Here is a 16,122-nt window from a genome sequence, read left to right as displayed (position 1 = left end):
ACCAATCCTCACACTTTGACTACTAGGCTTCTTTAAGGATAAAGTGGAGCCAACACAATTCACTAAGTAACCACCGAGGGGTGTCTTACAAAAGTACAATTGTTTCCAATTACTGTGATGTAACATGTCACACTCAACAACAGAAACTGATTTCAAAAGCTTAAAATATTTTTTGGGTTTTTGCTGAAGAGCAGCAAGACAGCCTCACAGCTCTTCGGGGTTTGAACATTCTGTACTCCTAAATGTGACTGATGCAAGCTTTCTCCTGTGGCTGAGCTGTTGCTGCCGACTTCCTCTGTTAGGTTCTAGTCAATCAAGGTGGGAACTTTGAAGGATGTTCAGGCAGCAAAACTGTCAAAACCATGCAGGTTTCAGCACGTGCAGCACTGGTCTGACTTCAATCTGCTTTAATATTGTTCTAGGACAAATTTGAACAAACATCTCTTTATTGCTGCAACAGAACCATGTTTGAAAACGAATTTATGTCAATTTTGACCTTCACATTATTATTATTTGAATTGTCTAAACAATACAGACTTTTTCTCTTTTTTTTACACTTTGGTTGCTTAAAAAGATGTTTAGGCATCCTCAATGAGTGTAAATGCAAATGATTATGTTTTTTTACTTAATAGATTTTCCATTGCCCCTCCCCCCTAAAAAAAAAGAAGTAATAACCTGTGGTGACAATCGATTACAAAAGTAAAAAAAAAATTGCAATAATTTCCAATGATTGCACCTTAAGAAAGTTTCAAACCTGAGAAATGTGAGACATGGCTAACCACTTGCGTTGAGCCCACACCAAAGTGCAGCAACGCGTGACATCAAAAGGAAGGAAGCTGATGTGCGCACGTTTTCTTTAAATGCTGCCACTTCCTTCAGCTGACCACTTGAGTGGTGCAGACGGCAGCACGGTAAGATCCTGCAGATATTTGCTCTGCACCTTCTTCCTCTGCCATGACCCAGTTTTCTTGCAACAAGGCCCTGCCTTGCTTTCAGTTTGATGCTATGACATGCAGACGCTGCTTGTGACTTGCAAAGCCCTGCAATCAGATTTTGTTCTGTGCTTATCTTGAAAAAAGTGCTTCCTTCTTTGCACATTCTTTGTGTCAATGTTCTGTCATCAAATGGCAACCTAAAAAGTGACTTTCTCCACAAATGCACTCATTTTTACAGCTTCTTTCTGACAGTTTTCAATGTAAATGTGTTTCAGTTGTGTTTTACAGAGGTTTCAGGGGGAGAAAAAGTGGGTTTTTGTTTAGTCGTCCTTCAGTTTCTGTCCATTCATATTCTCTGAGCCTTGGTTGCTTTCTTTAGAAATTGCATGTAGGTTTGCTTAGGTGAGTCAAGTGTTACAGGAAGCTATGCGTCAGACGAAATGTCTGACTCTCATGGCCCTGGAGTACCAAATTTGGCCCCCTTGTTTCGGTGCTTTTACTGTCATTGATGTGGTTTATGGTATCATTTCCCAGTGTCTGTTCTCGGATGTCAAGCCACTTCTTAACCATCATTCTTGCAATGAGTGGACTTTCGTTGATAAAGTTTACGTGTAAAGCCCTCTGAAGCATCATCTGGCAACCTTTTGCAGCTGAGGTTTCCCATCAGGAGAGGTAAGATAACTGCTGTGTCCACTTCAAAGCCGTGAGGATAAATTAAACCTGCCGCTGATTGTGTCCTTCAGGCTTCCTGGCATTTCTGGTTAGTAACACAGACAAGCTCTTATCTGCAAATGCAGGCTGTCGTCAGGCAGACCCTACACAGGTCCAGGAAACATGTCGCCAGAATTCAAATAAGGCTTGTGTTTCACAAACAAAAAGCCTCAAAATGATTAAATGTTTCCATATTGCTTAAAGGTGACGTTTAAGATATTTTTAATGTAATCTTAAGAGACTGTGCATATTTTTAAATCTGGACACCAATTTAATCACAGCACATCTTTTTCTACTAAATCATTTCTGCCTCTGAGATCCTGTTAGAAAATCAGGCACTGCCCACAATCAGATTATTCTAATGTTTGACGTAAGAATCCTGCAATTACTTTGAAATCTATTGATTAAGAGGTCAAGAAATGAGCAGATTAAATCTTCAGCCTATGCAGAAACTTCAACAGAAACCAAGGAGCTGTTATCAGTTTTAAGATACACTTTTGCCGGCTCAAAATAAAATTAGACAAGCTTTTTGTTGTTGTGTTCTAGCACATCTACTTAATTTAGGCTACACATGTCTTTGTTTTTTTCTCAAAAAATAGTTGGATGGAAACAGAAAGTCCACAAAATTAGTCATCAATAATGCAAGCGCTGGCCTTTGGTTTGTTGCAGCTATCAGTGAAGCATCACTGCACCTCCTCCAGCAGAAGAAACATGATTTCTTTAAGCAAAATCTTGAGTACTACAAATAAAAATAGGGTGCTGAAACTGAGGCAGGAGAAAATTGGAAGGATGATCCAGCAGCGAGGAGAGGATGAGGGAATGTATCATTAGAGATTAAAATATTGAAAATGCTGAATTGAGGTGGCTCCAGCTTAAATGACTAGAGAAAATTCATCTGAGTTGTGGGTTTTCCCCGTTGTCTTCTAGGTATCAGCTGTTGAGGACGTAAGAGGGACTCTGAGAGTGAGACCAGTAAATGGGAGGGGTTGAGGAGGAGGAGATTGTGAGAAAAGAAGCAGCCTAGCAGAGGGGACGGACAGAAAACACCAACAAGCGATCAAAGGCAGTCGTTCGAAATGGATTTAAGTTATCTTCAAGTCCTGGAAAGAGAAAAAGTGCTGGAGGTTCTTCGGAGAGACAAGCAGCTGAGAACAGTTGAAGAGGACCGGATCAGGTGAGTCATTCCAGGCATGCTCTGTCAGGAAAATGCTGAGTGATGCTGAGAAAAGTCATGACTGGAAAATCTTAGAATAATCATCTCAAAAAACAGACCAGCAGGAAAATGAATATTTGCACTTTAATCAGTTAGGACAAAACGTTCTGGTTAATATATTTTGGAGTTGCAGGTTTAATGCTAGAAATGGGAGTTTTGCAAAATATTGAGACTCTGGTAAAAAGAAGGAAACATGTTTCACTACCTGAAACTCCAAAAACACATCTGCCCTTTTTCCATTCCCCCTTAGGAGGATGAAGTGTGAGCTGCAGGATCTGAGGAGGAGGGGTGCAAAGAATTTTGCCCGTCAGTATGGGGAGCGGACCTGCGCCCGCTGCCAAAGGCCCCTGGGAAAGTTCTGGAACTCAGGCGCTGTGTGCTGCGGCTGCAGCCACCGCATCTGCAGGAGGTGCCGTGTGGGAGCAGAAAACTGGAAGTGCACCGTGTGCCATGCTTACAGGTAGAGATGGACCGCAACGACCTCTAAGTTTATGACAAATTGTGTGTAAAAAAAATCTGAAAATTTCATCAGTGCCTCCAGCAATCACTGCAGGAATTTGAATTCCATTGCCAAGATTTTTCTCTAAATCGATTTAAAAATTAAAGAAAGTGACTCATCAACAGTTAACTTGTGGATATTTTAGGTTTTTGGCATGATGATTAATGTAATTTAGCAGATATCTGAACACGTTCTTGTTAATTCCAGTTTATTGATTATGTGAATGTCAATGGTTGGAATCTGTTCGCTCTCTGCAGGGAGGTGAAGATTATGTCAGGAGAGTGGTTTCTAGAGGAAAAGGCAAAGAAATTTCCTCTTGCAAAAGGTTAGTTTTTAGACATCTAAATGCATTTGTTTTTATTTAGGTGTTTTTTCCCCCCCCAACCAGTTTACTGGTTAACTCATCCTCATCAAGAGGGAATCACATTTGATTATTTTATTAATGTTTCACAGACAAATATGAAACGGTTGGGGACATGCTGTTGAAGATTTACAGTGGGCTGAGGTGAGATCTACCTTTACACACATATTCCTATCTAAATAAATCCTTTACATGCATTTTCACCTCCTCTTCATTCTGCCTTATTTTACAGTCACATTTCCGTCGTGCCTCCCACACCTCCACCCAACAAGGATTATCAATTCATGGGAAGATTTGGGGTAAAACTTTTATTTTCCATGTTCACTTTACAGGAAAGGTCAGAAATATTCGAGTTTACTGACTTTTTTTCTGTGTTCTTTGATTTTTAGGAACTGAAGAATTCAAAGTCATTCACCAAATCAATGGAAGATGTTATGGTTTCATTCAAGTGCCAAATTAGAGGCGAGTTCCTATATTTAATTCTGTGTGGTAACTGAAGACAACACAGCGGCTTGATGCGTGAGAAAGAAAAGTGTGACTTCCTGTGGATACTATCACACTAACGAGCTGATTAAGCACGCATGTATAATCACATAGGAAGTACGTTGAAAAAAAAACATTGCATATTGATGTCAGCATAACTCTGAAGATTGAAAACTGATGAGGAAGTCCTGTTTCTTCACCGCATTTTTTCTTTTTTTCTTTTTTCGTGCAAGTTGCAGGTTTCTCGAGTTGCTTTGTTTTCTAGTTTTCCAACTGTGTAAATATGTCTCGTTACAGAGTCCAACTCTCACAATGATGTGCGGGTAGACTTTCTGCAAGTCGACAACAGCAGAAATGGAGGGTTTTTCAAGAGCAGCAACCAAAAGAGCCTTTCTGACACTAACATCAACAAATCCAGCATTGTAAGTCTGTTTTAGTCATAAAACTTAATTATTGGGAGTTTTGCATATGCCAAAACAAAAACAAAAACTAAAAAGAGGTTGGCATAACAGAACACTGTTTTGAATTTGCAAAATCAGTTTTTTGAAACAGCATGAATTCATTTTTATAAATGAGTCACTCTGACACCTGCTGGGGATGAGAGGGAATTTACTTAAAGTGATTTTTTAATATGTTTTTTTGTGGGTATTAAAATAAAACAATTCTATTTCTTTTCTACAGCTTTTCAAAGTCCCAAGTCTTCCAAACTTGTTCAAGAAAAGCAAAGACAGTGACATGGAGGGCTCCTCCACCGGAGCAGAGGATGAAGCCTCCATCAGTTCTGAGCATTCCGGAGGACAAAGAGTGAGTCAGTAAACAATCCCAGGAGGATTTAAATGATTGTCCTGCTTGAATTTCTTGTGCTTTGCTTTCAGAGCAGCATCAGCAGCATCAGCGCAGACTGTGGCCACTTCGACAGCGTCTCTGTAACTGGGGAGCTGGAGTTGGCTATGGTCTACAACAGCAATGCTCTTTGCCTGGAGGTGACGGTGGGCGCCTGCAGAAACCTCACTCATGGAGATGGCAAGAGGAAGAAGTGCAACCCGTAAGAACAGCTGTCAGAACAGTCCACAATGTTGTCTCTGGATATTCAGGACCTTACAACCTCCTGTCAATCTCATTGTAGGTATGTGAAACTGTACGTGCTGCCAGATAAGAGCAGCAAACTCAAAACATCAGTGAAGCGAAACACCACGGATCCCATTTATAATGAGGTTGTGAAGGTAAAAACAAGAAAGCTGCCACATTTTTTCAATTTTTGATCACTTTAATTTTCATCTGATCTTTTTTTACTTGCTTGCTTCTACAATAGTATGATATAGAGCGCCACCTGCTGTTTGGAAAGAGACTGCAGGCCTCTGTGTGGCATTCAGGGACCCTGAAAAGGAGAGTGTTTCTCGGTGAAGTTCTCATCCCGCTGGATGGGTGGAGATATGAAGACAAATCCCCTCAGCGCTTTCACTGGTACCCACTTTGTCCAAAGGTGAGAGCAGAAAATACTTTTGGTAAAGAACCTGAACTGATGTTTGGGTTGTTGAAGGTTTAAAGTCCCACTCCAATCATCTTTTCAGCTATTGTAAAGTGTTGGAGCTAAGCAGGGAGCTTGTGGCCCGCCCAGTGCATTTTCCACACCACAAATACGCTCTTTTTTAAATGGCAGTTTTTCAGCTCCTCCGGATTCACGGTGATTTGAGTAAAGAGAAATTTAGAAATTGAATTTTAAGCCTAGTTTCTTTACATATGTCCTACATCAGAAAAATGCGACAAGAACATCTTAAAAACACAATTTTTATAGAGTGGGTCTTTATGTATATTTGTCACAAGCAAAATTTCAATATAAAACAGCATTTACATTTGGTTTTTGGGGAAATTGTGTATTTATATGAATTTGAATCTATGAAGAAACCACTGTGGAACTGGTCCAAACTCAGCCTTTTTTGTTTTTGTGCATTAGAGTCGAGATGGAGTTGCTGCAGAGCACAATGACTGAAGCCAAAGTTAGCTCCAGAAACTCAGGTGAGCGGCTCAGCTTCAATTAACACCACTTTTTCACAAAAAGCACAAGAGCATGATACATCAGTTAACCTTTGCAACAGTCAGCAGCAGCAGTTATCCCTCATTTTCACTTTTCTGCCACTAGAGGTCAGTAAAAGGCCTATTTTTGCTTAATATTATTTGTTTGCATGTCCAAACTTAGTGGCACAGTGTCTTTTATCAAATCTGCCAAACACTTTATGAAGGCAAACATTGAGCAGAACACTTTGTCAGAGGGTAAATACACTCATTGTGGCCCACAGGCCTGTAGGGAGTGCTGTGTGTGCTCTGGTGTGAGTGACGGCATGCATTTAAAGGCAAGTGTCAAAAAGGTGTGAGGGTGTCTTTCTATAATTTGAATGTATGTTGTGTTGTAGACATTCCAACTCTGGATGCAAGGATGGCAGTGATGTCCCCATCTGCATGAAGTGATCAAGGATTTCGGTCCAAACTGGGATCTGGGAGATTAAAAATGATGGTGTCAAATGAACCAACAGCAAAGACATGTTTGCCGCTTTAAACATCCATACTCTTCTTCAACGCCACGCTTTTCTGTCAAAGTATTCCTGTGAATTTAACTGACCTGACGGATGAAATCTGAAGGCACACGCCCTTCACAGGCGGCACAAGAAAACATGCCCACCTCCCAGACTCTTCAGCATTTCCCCCTCAACAATGCCGTCTTTCTTGTCTCAGAGGAAGTGTACAGATCTGATCTCACTGACCTGGAATTCTTTTTGTGACACCCAAGTGAAGAACATTTCAATATTTATGTATTTAAAAGTTTAAAGAGCCTGCACTTTATCTGTATGCAGTATTTATTTCCCTACATTTGCAAATAATTTATGTTTTATCTGTCAATGTTTTGTTGTGGAAGTGTTTCTTTGGAAAATAAATTAACGTAATGTATGTTTACCCCCCTTTTTAAAGCATGCAAATGCAATATTCAGATGTAGAGAGCAACACAGTGATGCGAGATGAAGTCTTTTTTATTGTCAGTACGTCAAACACCTCATTATAAAATCCAGTTCCTAAACAAAGGCCAGCATTCATGTGCATTTTCATTACAATGTCAGTAAATACTACTTTAGTCCAGAGAGAGGAGTTTGTTCTTACACTGTCTGACCAAACTAAAATTTCACGCTCATTTCCACTGAAATGAAGGTTGAACATAAAAAACAATATTAATAATAGAGGAAAATAGGTTTTTCTAAATTTGATTTTTAATTTTATTGAGCTGTCCCTCCTCTAGGGGGTCAGTGCTAAAGAGAAAGGACACTTAAGGCGTGAGAACTGAAGTGCTCACTCAGCCGTACAGAGTTCAGACAGAAACAGACATAATACAAGAACACCTCAGTGTCCTGCTAAGCACAGAGCTGCATGCAAAAACTAATCAAAAGTACCAAGACGGCAAACAGATTGCAATAGCATGCAGCCGGATATGTTCTGCAGTAAAAAATAATTTACAATTAAATCTCTTTAAGCGATTTAAAACACATCCAACATAAGACTATGATTGTTTTAGTCAAAATAAGTCAAGCTTTTAAAAATTATTGTTTTCTAGTGAGTAAATAGCAAAAATATACAAAGTTGAAACCCTTTATGTCCCATATACAATATAAATATGTTATGATTGAACCTATAGTTTTGCAACAGTAAATGGAAGTATACCAAAATATTTACCGCATGTTGGTTCTTCCCCTTTCTGAGTGGTCGCAGCAAATAAGTTCCTCCTTCACAACAAAGTAACTGCTCGTTAAGAAAATCTACTTTATAGAAGATTTGGCTTTGAACAAATGAAACCCTTTAAGTCTGATGTGAGACCGTGGATCCACTAATACAACTCATAACACTAAGAAAATGCAAAAGGAAAGTCGGTTTTGGCACTTTCTTTAACTTCTCTTGAAAAGAGGTGATTTTTTTCTGAAAAACTCAGAGGGAGTTTGTGTTTGCTTCTGCTGTTGTCCGGTTTCGTCTGCGGCGGGTGTGCACTAACAGGTCCTCGGGTGAGTTTAGATGTGTGTCGGCGTGAAGCGAGATCATTCAGAAAGGGTAAGCAGTGAAGCACCAAAAGCCGTTTACAAAGCTTCGAACTCGTCGATCCTCTGCTTGGTGTTGCCCTGTCGGATCTGTCGCAGGGTTTTGTATTTGTCTCGGCCGGCCCGCACGTTCTCAGAGTGAAGGAGGTCGTTCTGGGTGTTCTTGGATTCATCCCGAGCCTGAGCCAGCTCTGACGTCAAGGCCTAGGGGAGAAGAGATATGGAGAAGCCCCATTAGTCAGGAAGAAACAAAAAAAAAGAAAAAGAAACCCCTATAAAAGTGTATTAACAAAATTAAACCACAGGCTGAGATCAGAAGAGTCCCCATTATTCTGTGGTGACGTAAAGAGCAGAAAGTGTCACCCAAAAATCCATCTTAGTCTATTTTGTCTAAGTTTCAGGAGCTTCAATAATAATCTATTCTACTTTATGGAGGAATCTGACTGGGAGGTTCAATTCCCAGTCTGGCCCGTCTTAGACAGTTTGACGGAGGTTAAAGCTTTCAGTAAATGTTCCTCACATCATTCTAATATTTTGTAAATATTATACACCCCCTTTGTAATTCACTTTTTTAACCAGAAGAACAGAAAGTCAATCCACTTTGAATTTTCATCAAAAACATTAAAAAAAAGTTCTCTCCCTCATTCTATGAGGAACTACATTTTTCAATGTTGCCTTTTTCATAGTTCTTCCTCTATAGAGTCATTTTTTATCAGATTTCTTGAACATTCCCACATTTTTGTAGTTTTTCTTGTAGAGTTGTGTAAAAAACGTTATCTGCTCACACAACTGTTTCCAATCTTTACTCAATCTCCTTCCATCCAGTCGCTTAAGTAAAGTTAAAATACCTGACAGCTCTTTGGGAAAGCATAAGACTGTATACTACTTGATTTTAATCATTCTAGATATTCTACTAGTTTTTTTCTCATTTAAGTTAGAATCTAGAAATGAGGAAATTCCAATTAAATTAGTCAAAATAGTTTTGCTCCATTCTTTTCACACTAATAAAAACACTTGATTTAAGATTAAAAACTTAAGCCACATTAGATGTTTTTGCTTGTTTTTGACTAAAGTGTTCTGCTGGAAGATTTTAACACGTCACTTAAATTTTTTAACACGTTTGTAGGAGAATTGTTACTTTTAGTTGATGGACACAAAAGAAAAAATTGCAGAAAAGCTACACGCCCTTCTATTTTCCTTTTCAAGTGCTGACTTTTTTTTCCTGAAGGTAACAGAAAGCAATGACCTGCACAGTGACACAGCAGCTTCACAGCTAGAAGCCCCTGGTTCCAATCCCTGCAGGGACGTTTCTGCATGTAGGGTTTCTCCAATTCCCCCCAAATGTTATCCGATGTCTCTAAATCGGTGAGCATATGGGTGTGTGTGTGTGTGTGTGTGTGTGTGGGTGTGTGTGTGTGTGTGTGTGTGTGTGAGGCTCTGCAATAAGCTGGCAACTTGTAAGGAGTAATTTCCACTTACTACACTAGTTTTTTGTCTCTGTAATCAAAATAAACTACAATTGGGTACAAAAACTCAAAAAACACAAACCCAATTGCTTAGAACTAGCAAAAAATACCTATTATGAGATTAAAATTGAAGAATTTCAATATTCTGCAGCTAAAATCTGGAACAGCCTCCCTGAAGTCGTAAGACAGGCCTCTTCTGTGTTCATGTTCAAATCTAGACTTAAACATTTCTGTTTAGCCGTGTATATGACTGAAAGGTCCTATCTGCACTTTTCTTTCCTTTCCTTCCTTTATTTTTAAATCAATTTGTAAGTAAATTTTACGTTGATTATTTCTATGATGTATTGTGATTTTAATGCATTTTTCTGTTTTGTGAAGCACCTTGAATTACTTTGTGTACGAATTGTCTATACAAATAAACTTGCCTTGCCTTGCCAAGAATTGTATCAATCAGTTAACTTTTTTTAGCTTATTTTTCTCTTTTTGAATGCTCATGTGGAGATCCTTGTTTCTAGATTTTGATATTTTATTAGGATTTCTTGCAAAGTAAAATTACTTGCTGCATGAACAGATAATTTAGCTACTTTCTAGTGAGGCTGCATCAAGGTATGAAACTTTAAAAATCGACTCTTCGCCCTCACCTTCAACTGTTTCTGGACACGCTCGTTCTTTTCGACCTCTGTCAGCCTTTCCTCCTCCAGGGAGTGGTCAGAGAAGCCCATCGTCTGCAGCTCAGCACTGTGATTGCTGGAGTTTTCCTCGTTGTCACTGTAATCCTCCAGGTGGTTGTAGCTCGGGGGAGGCGGGGGTGGGGGTGGAACCGTCATCACCATGTGTAGTTCCTCCTTGGTTTTGACCAGATCGTTCTGAACCTCTTGGGCCTGGAGCCGTAAGAGAATTTGTGAGTGCACAATCCTAAAGATGTTCTGTACCTTTATTTGACGTGATGAGCTGCACACCAAACACCTCACCTTGTTCTGCCATGCAGTGGCCTCCTCCTCCTTGCGCCGCTTGGCCTCCTCCAGCATAGCGATCCTGGCGGTGTATTCCTCCAGGTCTGCAGCCTGATGCACAGAAAGAGTCAGACACAAAGACTACTGTAAACATGATTTAAAGAAAAAAAAACTCAGTGACACACATGATAACACACATCTCCTCCAATATGTGGAATTTAAATCGATTCATTAGACTTGAGGCGAAATAAGAAATCCAAAAGAAGTGGGTCAGAATAGAAAGAAACGGGATATCCCTTTCTTTAACTCCTGAAAGGTGCTGAACAAAGCAAAACATTCCTTCTGAACACAATGAGAAGAGCTCATCTTTCACTACACCAAACCAATCTCAGCTCCGTCTTTAACTGCGGTGTGCAACATGACCTTCTCCCACAGAGGATCGCCAGGCTGTGAAATGATTTCAAAGGTGTTCAAGCAGGAATGTGTGATCATTCAGTGACAACTGACAGCCTCTGAGGACTGGTAAAAGGAAATTCTTGCTTGATTTTAATATCTTTAAAGCAGCTTAGTGACAGAACGCTCAGTGTTCAGTCATAAGTGGGCATTTTGCACCGACCAGCATGGTCTTAGTAGAAAAGGGACCTCCCAGCATGTGTCTGTTCCATAAAATGCTGATTGCTTGTGGCTGAAATAAAGTGGTAACCAGAGCACTTCTTTGTTCTGCAGGAGGTCTGCAGCAAAGTGGCTCAGCTGGGTTCCACAAAAATAGGCTTGTTTGGAGCCACGACAGCCAAAAAAATGCCAAACCCCAAACCTGTAGAGGACGTTTTCTAAGTGTTACACTATCCCCTTATTTTTGTCATATAAAGGTAAAGACAGAGTTCTTAAAACACAGACCAGCTGCTCTTGAGTCCTCTGCTGATTCTCAGACTGGCGTGCCAGCTCTTCTTTAGCCAGCAGGGCGGCCTGGCGATCTGCCTCCAAACGCACTGCCTCTTCCTCCGCCCTTCTTCGCTCCTGTTCCAACATCATGGCTCTCTGCAGCTGCTCCTGCAAGTCTAAACAGACAGACAATCCTTCAGCTTCAGTAGCATCAATTAAAAAAAAAGAAAAGCCTGTTTCCTTAAAGACCCACTCAGATGAAAATGGTGTTTCTGACATGTAGAAAACACACAACACAATCTCCCTCCTCCGGGTTAGGGAAGAGGGGGCGGGGTTGCTCAGCCCCAACAGTCCTGCCCACAACTTGGAGGCAAATTTCAAATGAACTATTGTCGTTTTGCAGAAACTATGCTCAGCTTTTAGATTTTGCCTGAAAGCCACATAATCACAATTAAAATCCCACTGAAAACCCTAAAAAAGAGTGGGGCTTTAAATTGCAGTTTCAGATACAATATTACAACGAATCAGGTAACAATATTTTGTATTAGTTTAAATTTGTCTGGAAGAAAAACTTGCCGAACAGGAAGCATTTTTGGAACAATTTAACACACCAAGCACAACATGAGAAAAAAAAATACAACTTTTTTGTTGGTTTTACACTTCAAGCACTGCGTTGATTTTATTTGTGTGACTAAAGAGGAAAGCAGTCATCAGGAGTTTACCACACTTTTATGAGTAATGTCTCATTTCCTGTTTGATCAGGCCAACCATTCACCTTGTTTGTCTACTTTTACGTTCTATTTCGGTTGAGTAATTATTGCAAACAATTCATAACGTTGCTATCATTTAGGAGACGTTGACAGAACAAAGTGCGTATAGAAACTGGGAGCTTACAAAGTGAAATTACAGCTTTGGAAAGAAAGAACTAATTAGATAAATGAATGTGTGTCAACGATGAAAGTTATTACCAAATTTTACAAAAAGGAAGTCCATAATAAGAATCAGCTTTCTTCTTCTAGTAATTTGTAAATTTCAAATAAATGCTAAATAAATTTGCTTATTTTTAGTTTATATATTTTTGTCATCCAAATATTGTTTTAATTAACTGCATCCCAAATTTCTTGCTTTTACAAATACCGGTTCTTGTCTGGTGTTAGTACCCAGCTGAATAAGACATTTTACTCACACAATCCCACTGTGTTTGTGTGTCTGTGTGTCTGTAATGAGAACATTCCCGTCCTCTCATACCTTTCTCAGCCTTCTTGGTCTTCTCCTCGAACTGGTACAGCTTCATCATGAGATCCTGCTTCTCCCGCTCGATCTGCTCCTTCTCCCTCTCCATGGCCTCCCTCTTCTTCTTCTCGTTCTCCAGGTGGGCCCTGCAGATAAGACAGCCGCCGTTAACCCACACAAAGAACTGACGCGCTTTGTCGGACACACAAATGCTCAAAAGCTGTATCAAACCAAAAACGTAGATTACAAATTACACTGCAAAAACAGACCCCTTAGAAATAAATTAATAAATCTTACCCCGTTAGCCATTTTTTTTCAAATAAGCAAACCAGTCTACCAAAAATGGTCTAACCAAGAACGCTTATTTCAAGAAAAAAACTCTAGTCTCTCGGTTTTCTTAAACTAAGACTATTTTGCGTTCTTTAGAAATCTTTTTTTTTTTTGCACGGCAACGTTTCTTGAAAATATAAAGTTTTTGGAGTGCACATGATTACCACCTCCATGTAAATATTCCATAAACACTGCGACAGTTTAACCATTCCGCATTTACAGCCACACATGGAGGGAATTGATGGTTTATGACTTCCTATTAGAAGATGTACAACACTGTCGGCTTACAAGCCGCTCAGTGAGAGCAACATCATCAGAAAAAAATCATTTTAAAGTCCACTGGTGTCACCCACATCTGAGTGTGGGCACATTTCTGTTCTCACGTTTGACATACAACTCTGTCCTATAATGCTCAGGACCCCTCTGCCGGTTAACATTCCCCAATTCAACCCAATAAAACTAAATGGTTTTCAAATGTGTTATAAATTTAAATACAAAGCTGCAAATTTAAAGCTAAACTTATGCCTAAATCACTGAAAATTTGATTTTTCTTTCCTTTAAAGAACCACTCCAATGAGAACTGTGTTTTGGGTGTTTTTGAAATGTTCTTGTGACATTTTTTCAAATAATGGAAGACCTACATTAAGAAAATTAGGCTTAAAATTACATTTCTGGGCATTTCTGTACTCAAATTATTGTGAATCAGGAGCAGATGAAAAAGTTTAACGCAGTTAAAAAAAGGTCATAGAATCACGCTGGGCGAGCCACAAGCTTCCAGAACCGCTCCATTCTGATGCATTCACATGCAGACGACTAGATCCATGTCCGTCTTTATTTTCCTCATTCATGCTGGTATCTGAATCCCAACTGTACAGCTGAGTAGCTCAGATATTGCTCGCCATTTTAGGTTGGGAGTTTGAGGCCCTGCCAGCAAGCGGGAGAGCATGTAAACAGATTTCTCACTAACAGAGGGATGTGATAAGATTTCTACTGCCGCTCTGCCGAATGTATGTCCTAGAAAATTACAGGGTTTCTTTGGGGGCTAAATATAGCAAAAGAAATATATATAATTGCTCAAAAGATAATCAGAGTTGGACCTTTAACCTTTTCAAAGCTAATTACTTATTAAATAATTCAGAATGATTGCTTTTATAGACATCATGTGTTTTGCTGCAAAAACCAGAAGCTGTCTTTAAAAGCTTCTCGTTTGGGACCGTCGAGAGCTTCTGTGTTTGAAGCGGCGTTCTCGGCTGGTGATCTCATGGTACTGGCTGTTGTTTCGCCGCCGCGTTGTGTGTGCGTCGTTGCATCACTGTGTTTGAACAGCTGTGTGGGACAGACAGTGGGCCGACAGCTGTTGCCAAGTCCAGGGTGACATTCACTTTCAGTTCAACAGACAGGAAATAAACGGCGATCGAAAAGGAATGCGTTTTTATTGTCCATCGAAAGCCCCTGTTCAAATAGTAGATAAATGCTAAATTATTTTCCAAATCTGCTATAAATAAAAAATAATAAATCTGCTATAAAATAAATAAATTAAATAAATAATCTATCAACTCGTAACTTTCTTTTAGTAAAAGCTTTGTTTGTGAGCTTCTGCGTACTTTTCCGTCTGCCTCTGGTTCTTCTCCTCCTTGGCCTGGGTCTTCATCTGCTGCACTTCAATGGAGTCCGGCTTGCGGCGACGCATGTACAGCTCATGGTTGCCCATGCACAGCTGCAGAACGCGTTTGTTGATTCGCAGTCTTGGGGCAAAAAACACAAAGTCCTAAAGTTTGTGAGAGAAAACAAAAAAAAATAGGAGAAGATTAGGACGCAAGAACAAAGGCAACCTTCAGAGCAAATTCATCTAAACGTATACAGAAAGCCGTGTTGATTGTAAAAGTTAACACTTCCTGGTGTAAAAGAAAACCCAAACCGTGTCTGATCCCCTTTTCTCTCAACAATAGTGAAAAATTGCTAAACATGTAAACATAACAGGGAGTGGCGCAAATAAAACTCGTAAGAAATTGGATTCACCGGAGATTTTTTGTCAATTGGCTTGATGATGAACTTCTTATCGTTGAAGGAAATGTTTCTGATCTCACTCCACGGGAAGCCAATCTTTGGAGTCAGCCTGTAGGAGAGACCACATCAGAGTTACACGGCAAGCACCAACATGAAACCTGGACATCCTACAGAATGAATCACACCCATCGTGTTTAGACGGGCTGCTTCGATATTAGCGAGATTTAAAATCTCAGAGGTAATAGGAATGTCTCGTCTATTCAGACTCAGCCGCTGCGTTGAGCAATAGCAAAGTAAAAGAAAAACCTAAAAGAAAAAAGTGTCCTGAACATGAGCACACAGTAGAATTTACACCAATAGTGGGTATTGGTGTGAATGAACTGCATTAACTTCACTAATCAACTCAGGCCAGCTTAATCAAAGCCCATCCATGGCTACAAACTGGGATGTGGGGCTAATCCTCCCGTGGGCCGACTGTGAACACAGATAAAGGGTTAGATCTGGGGCGTGGAGCCCTCACCGCTCAGCAGTGTCACACCAACTAAACCAACGCCGGTTTCATTCAACGCAACCCAGATCAGAACTGTAAACAGACAAGCCGATAGCGTTAAAACCTGAAAAAGCAGTAAGCTGCCTCATAACAAAACCTGCTGCCGTGTCACAATACTCCCTCAACTGGAATGTCACTCCATCTCCAAAGCTGACACATGCTTTTGGAATCAGGAAAAACGTCGGTGAAACTATCAGTCGGTCGAGTTGTTTAGAAACTAAATGGCCAGAGAAAATCATAGTGAGCAAACAAAGAAAGATACAAATGAACTGAAGTGGTTTTAACACTTGTTAACTCAAGCTTTGCAAAAGAAACTGAAAGCTGAATTAGCTCCAGGCTGGCCCTCAGTCAAGCCCCAGGTGCACCGATGCATTGTGGGCAGGCAGCCCGCAGCGGAGACAGACAGGTTAGCCTCACATTCTTAGG

The 16,122-nt window shown here is 40.1% G+C and overlaps 2 protein-coding genes across 2 annotated transcripts in view; one reads left to right on the top strand and one right to left on the bottom strand.

Annotated features, from left to right (window-relative positions):
* Positions 1–1,889: 1,889 nt before the first annotated feature.
* sytl3 (synaptotagmin-like 3) lies at positions 1,890–7,145 on the top strand. Its single transcript, XM_011491560.4, has 13 exons — positions 1,890–2,820; positions 3,110–3,319; positions 3,616–3,683; positions 3,812–3,863; positions 3,952–4,018; positions 4,109–4,181; positions 4,500–4,624; positions 4,884–5,006; positions 5,078–5,247; positions 5,329–5,425; positions 5,515–5,685; positions 6,157–6,218; positions 6,614–7,145. The coding sequence occupies exons 1-12, from the start codon at positions 2,723–2,725 to the stop codon at positions 6,190–6,192; spliced, it is 1,290 nt and encodes a 429-aa protein (XP_011489862.1). The 5' UTR covers positions 1,890–2,722; the 3' UTR covers positions 6,193–6,218; positions 6,614–7,145.
* Positions 7,146–7,207: 62 nt separating this feature from the next.
* ezrb (ezrin b) overlaps positions 7,208–16,122 on the bottom strand; it is a 28,314-nt gene continuing 19,399 nt past the window's right edge. Inside the window, exons 7-13 of the mRNA XM_023953026.2 lie at positions 15,159–15,255; positions 14,744–14,907; positions 12,825–12,955; positions 11,592–11,752; positions 10,713–10,805; positions 10,383–10,622; positions 7,208–8,479 (exon numbers count right to left, since the gene is read on the bottom strand). Of these exons, the coding sequence (XP_023808794.1) occupies positions 8,315–8,479; positions 10,383–10,622; positions 10,713–10,805; positions 11,592–11,752; positions 12,825–12,955; positions 14,744–14,907; positions 15,159–15,255 (1,051 nt within the window). The 3' untranslated portion in view covers positions 7,208–8,314. The remainder of the gene's footprint in view (positions 8,480–10,382; positions 10,623–10,712; positions 10,806–11,591; positions 11,753–12,824; positions 12,956–14,743; positions 14,908–15,158; positions 15,256–16,122) is intronic.

Source organism: Oryzias latipes, chromosome 24 (genome assembly GCF_053564925.1).
Source record: "Oryzias latipes strain Hd-rR chromosome 24, Olatipes_Hd-rR_3.1".
NCBI lineage: Eukaryota > Metazoa > Chordata > Actinopteri > Beloniformes > Adrianichthyidae > Oryzias > Oryzias latipes.
The sequence above is the reverse complement of the archived record's forward strand: the minus strand, read 5'-3'. Positions and strand labels throughout refer to the sequence as shown.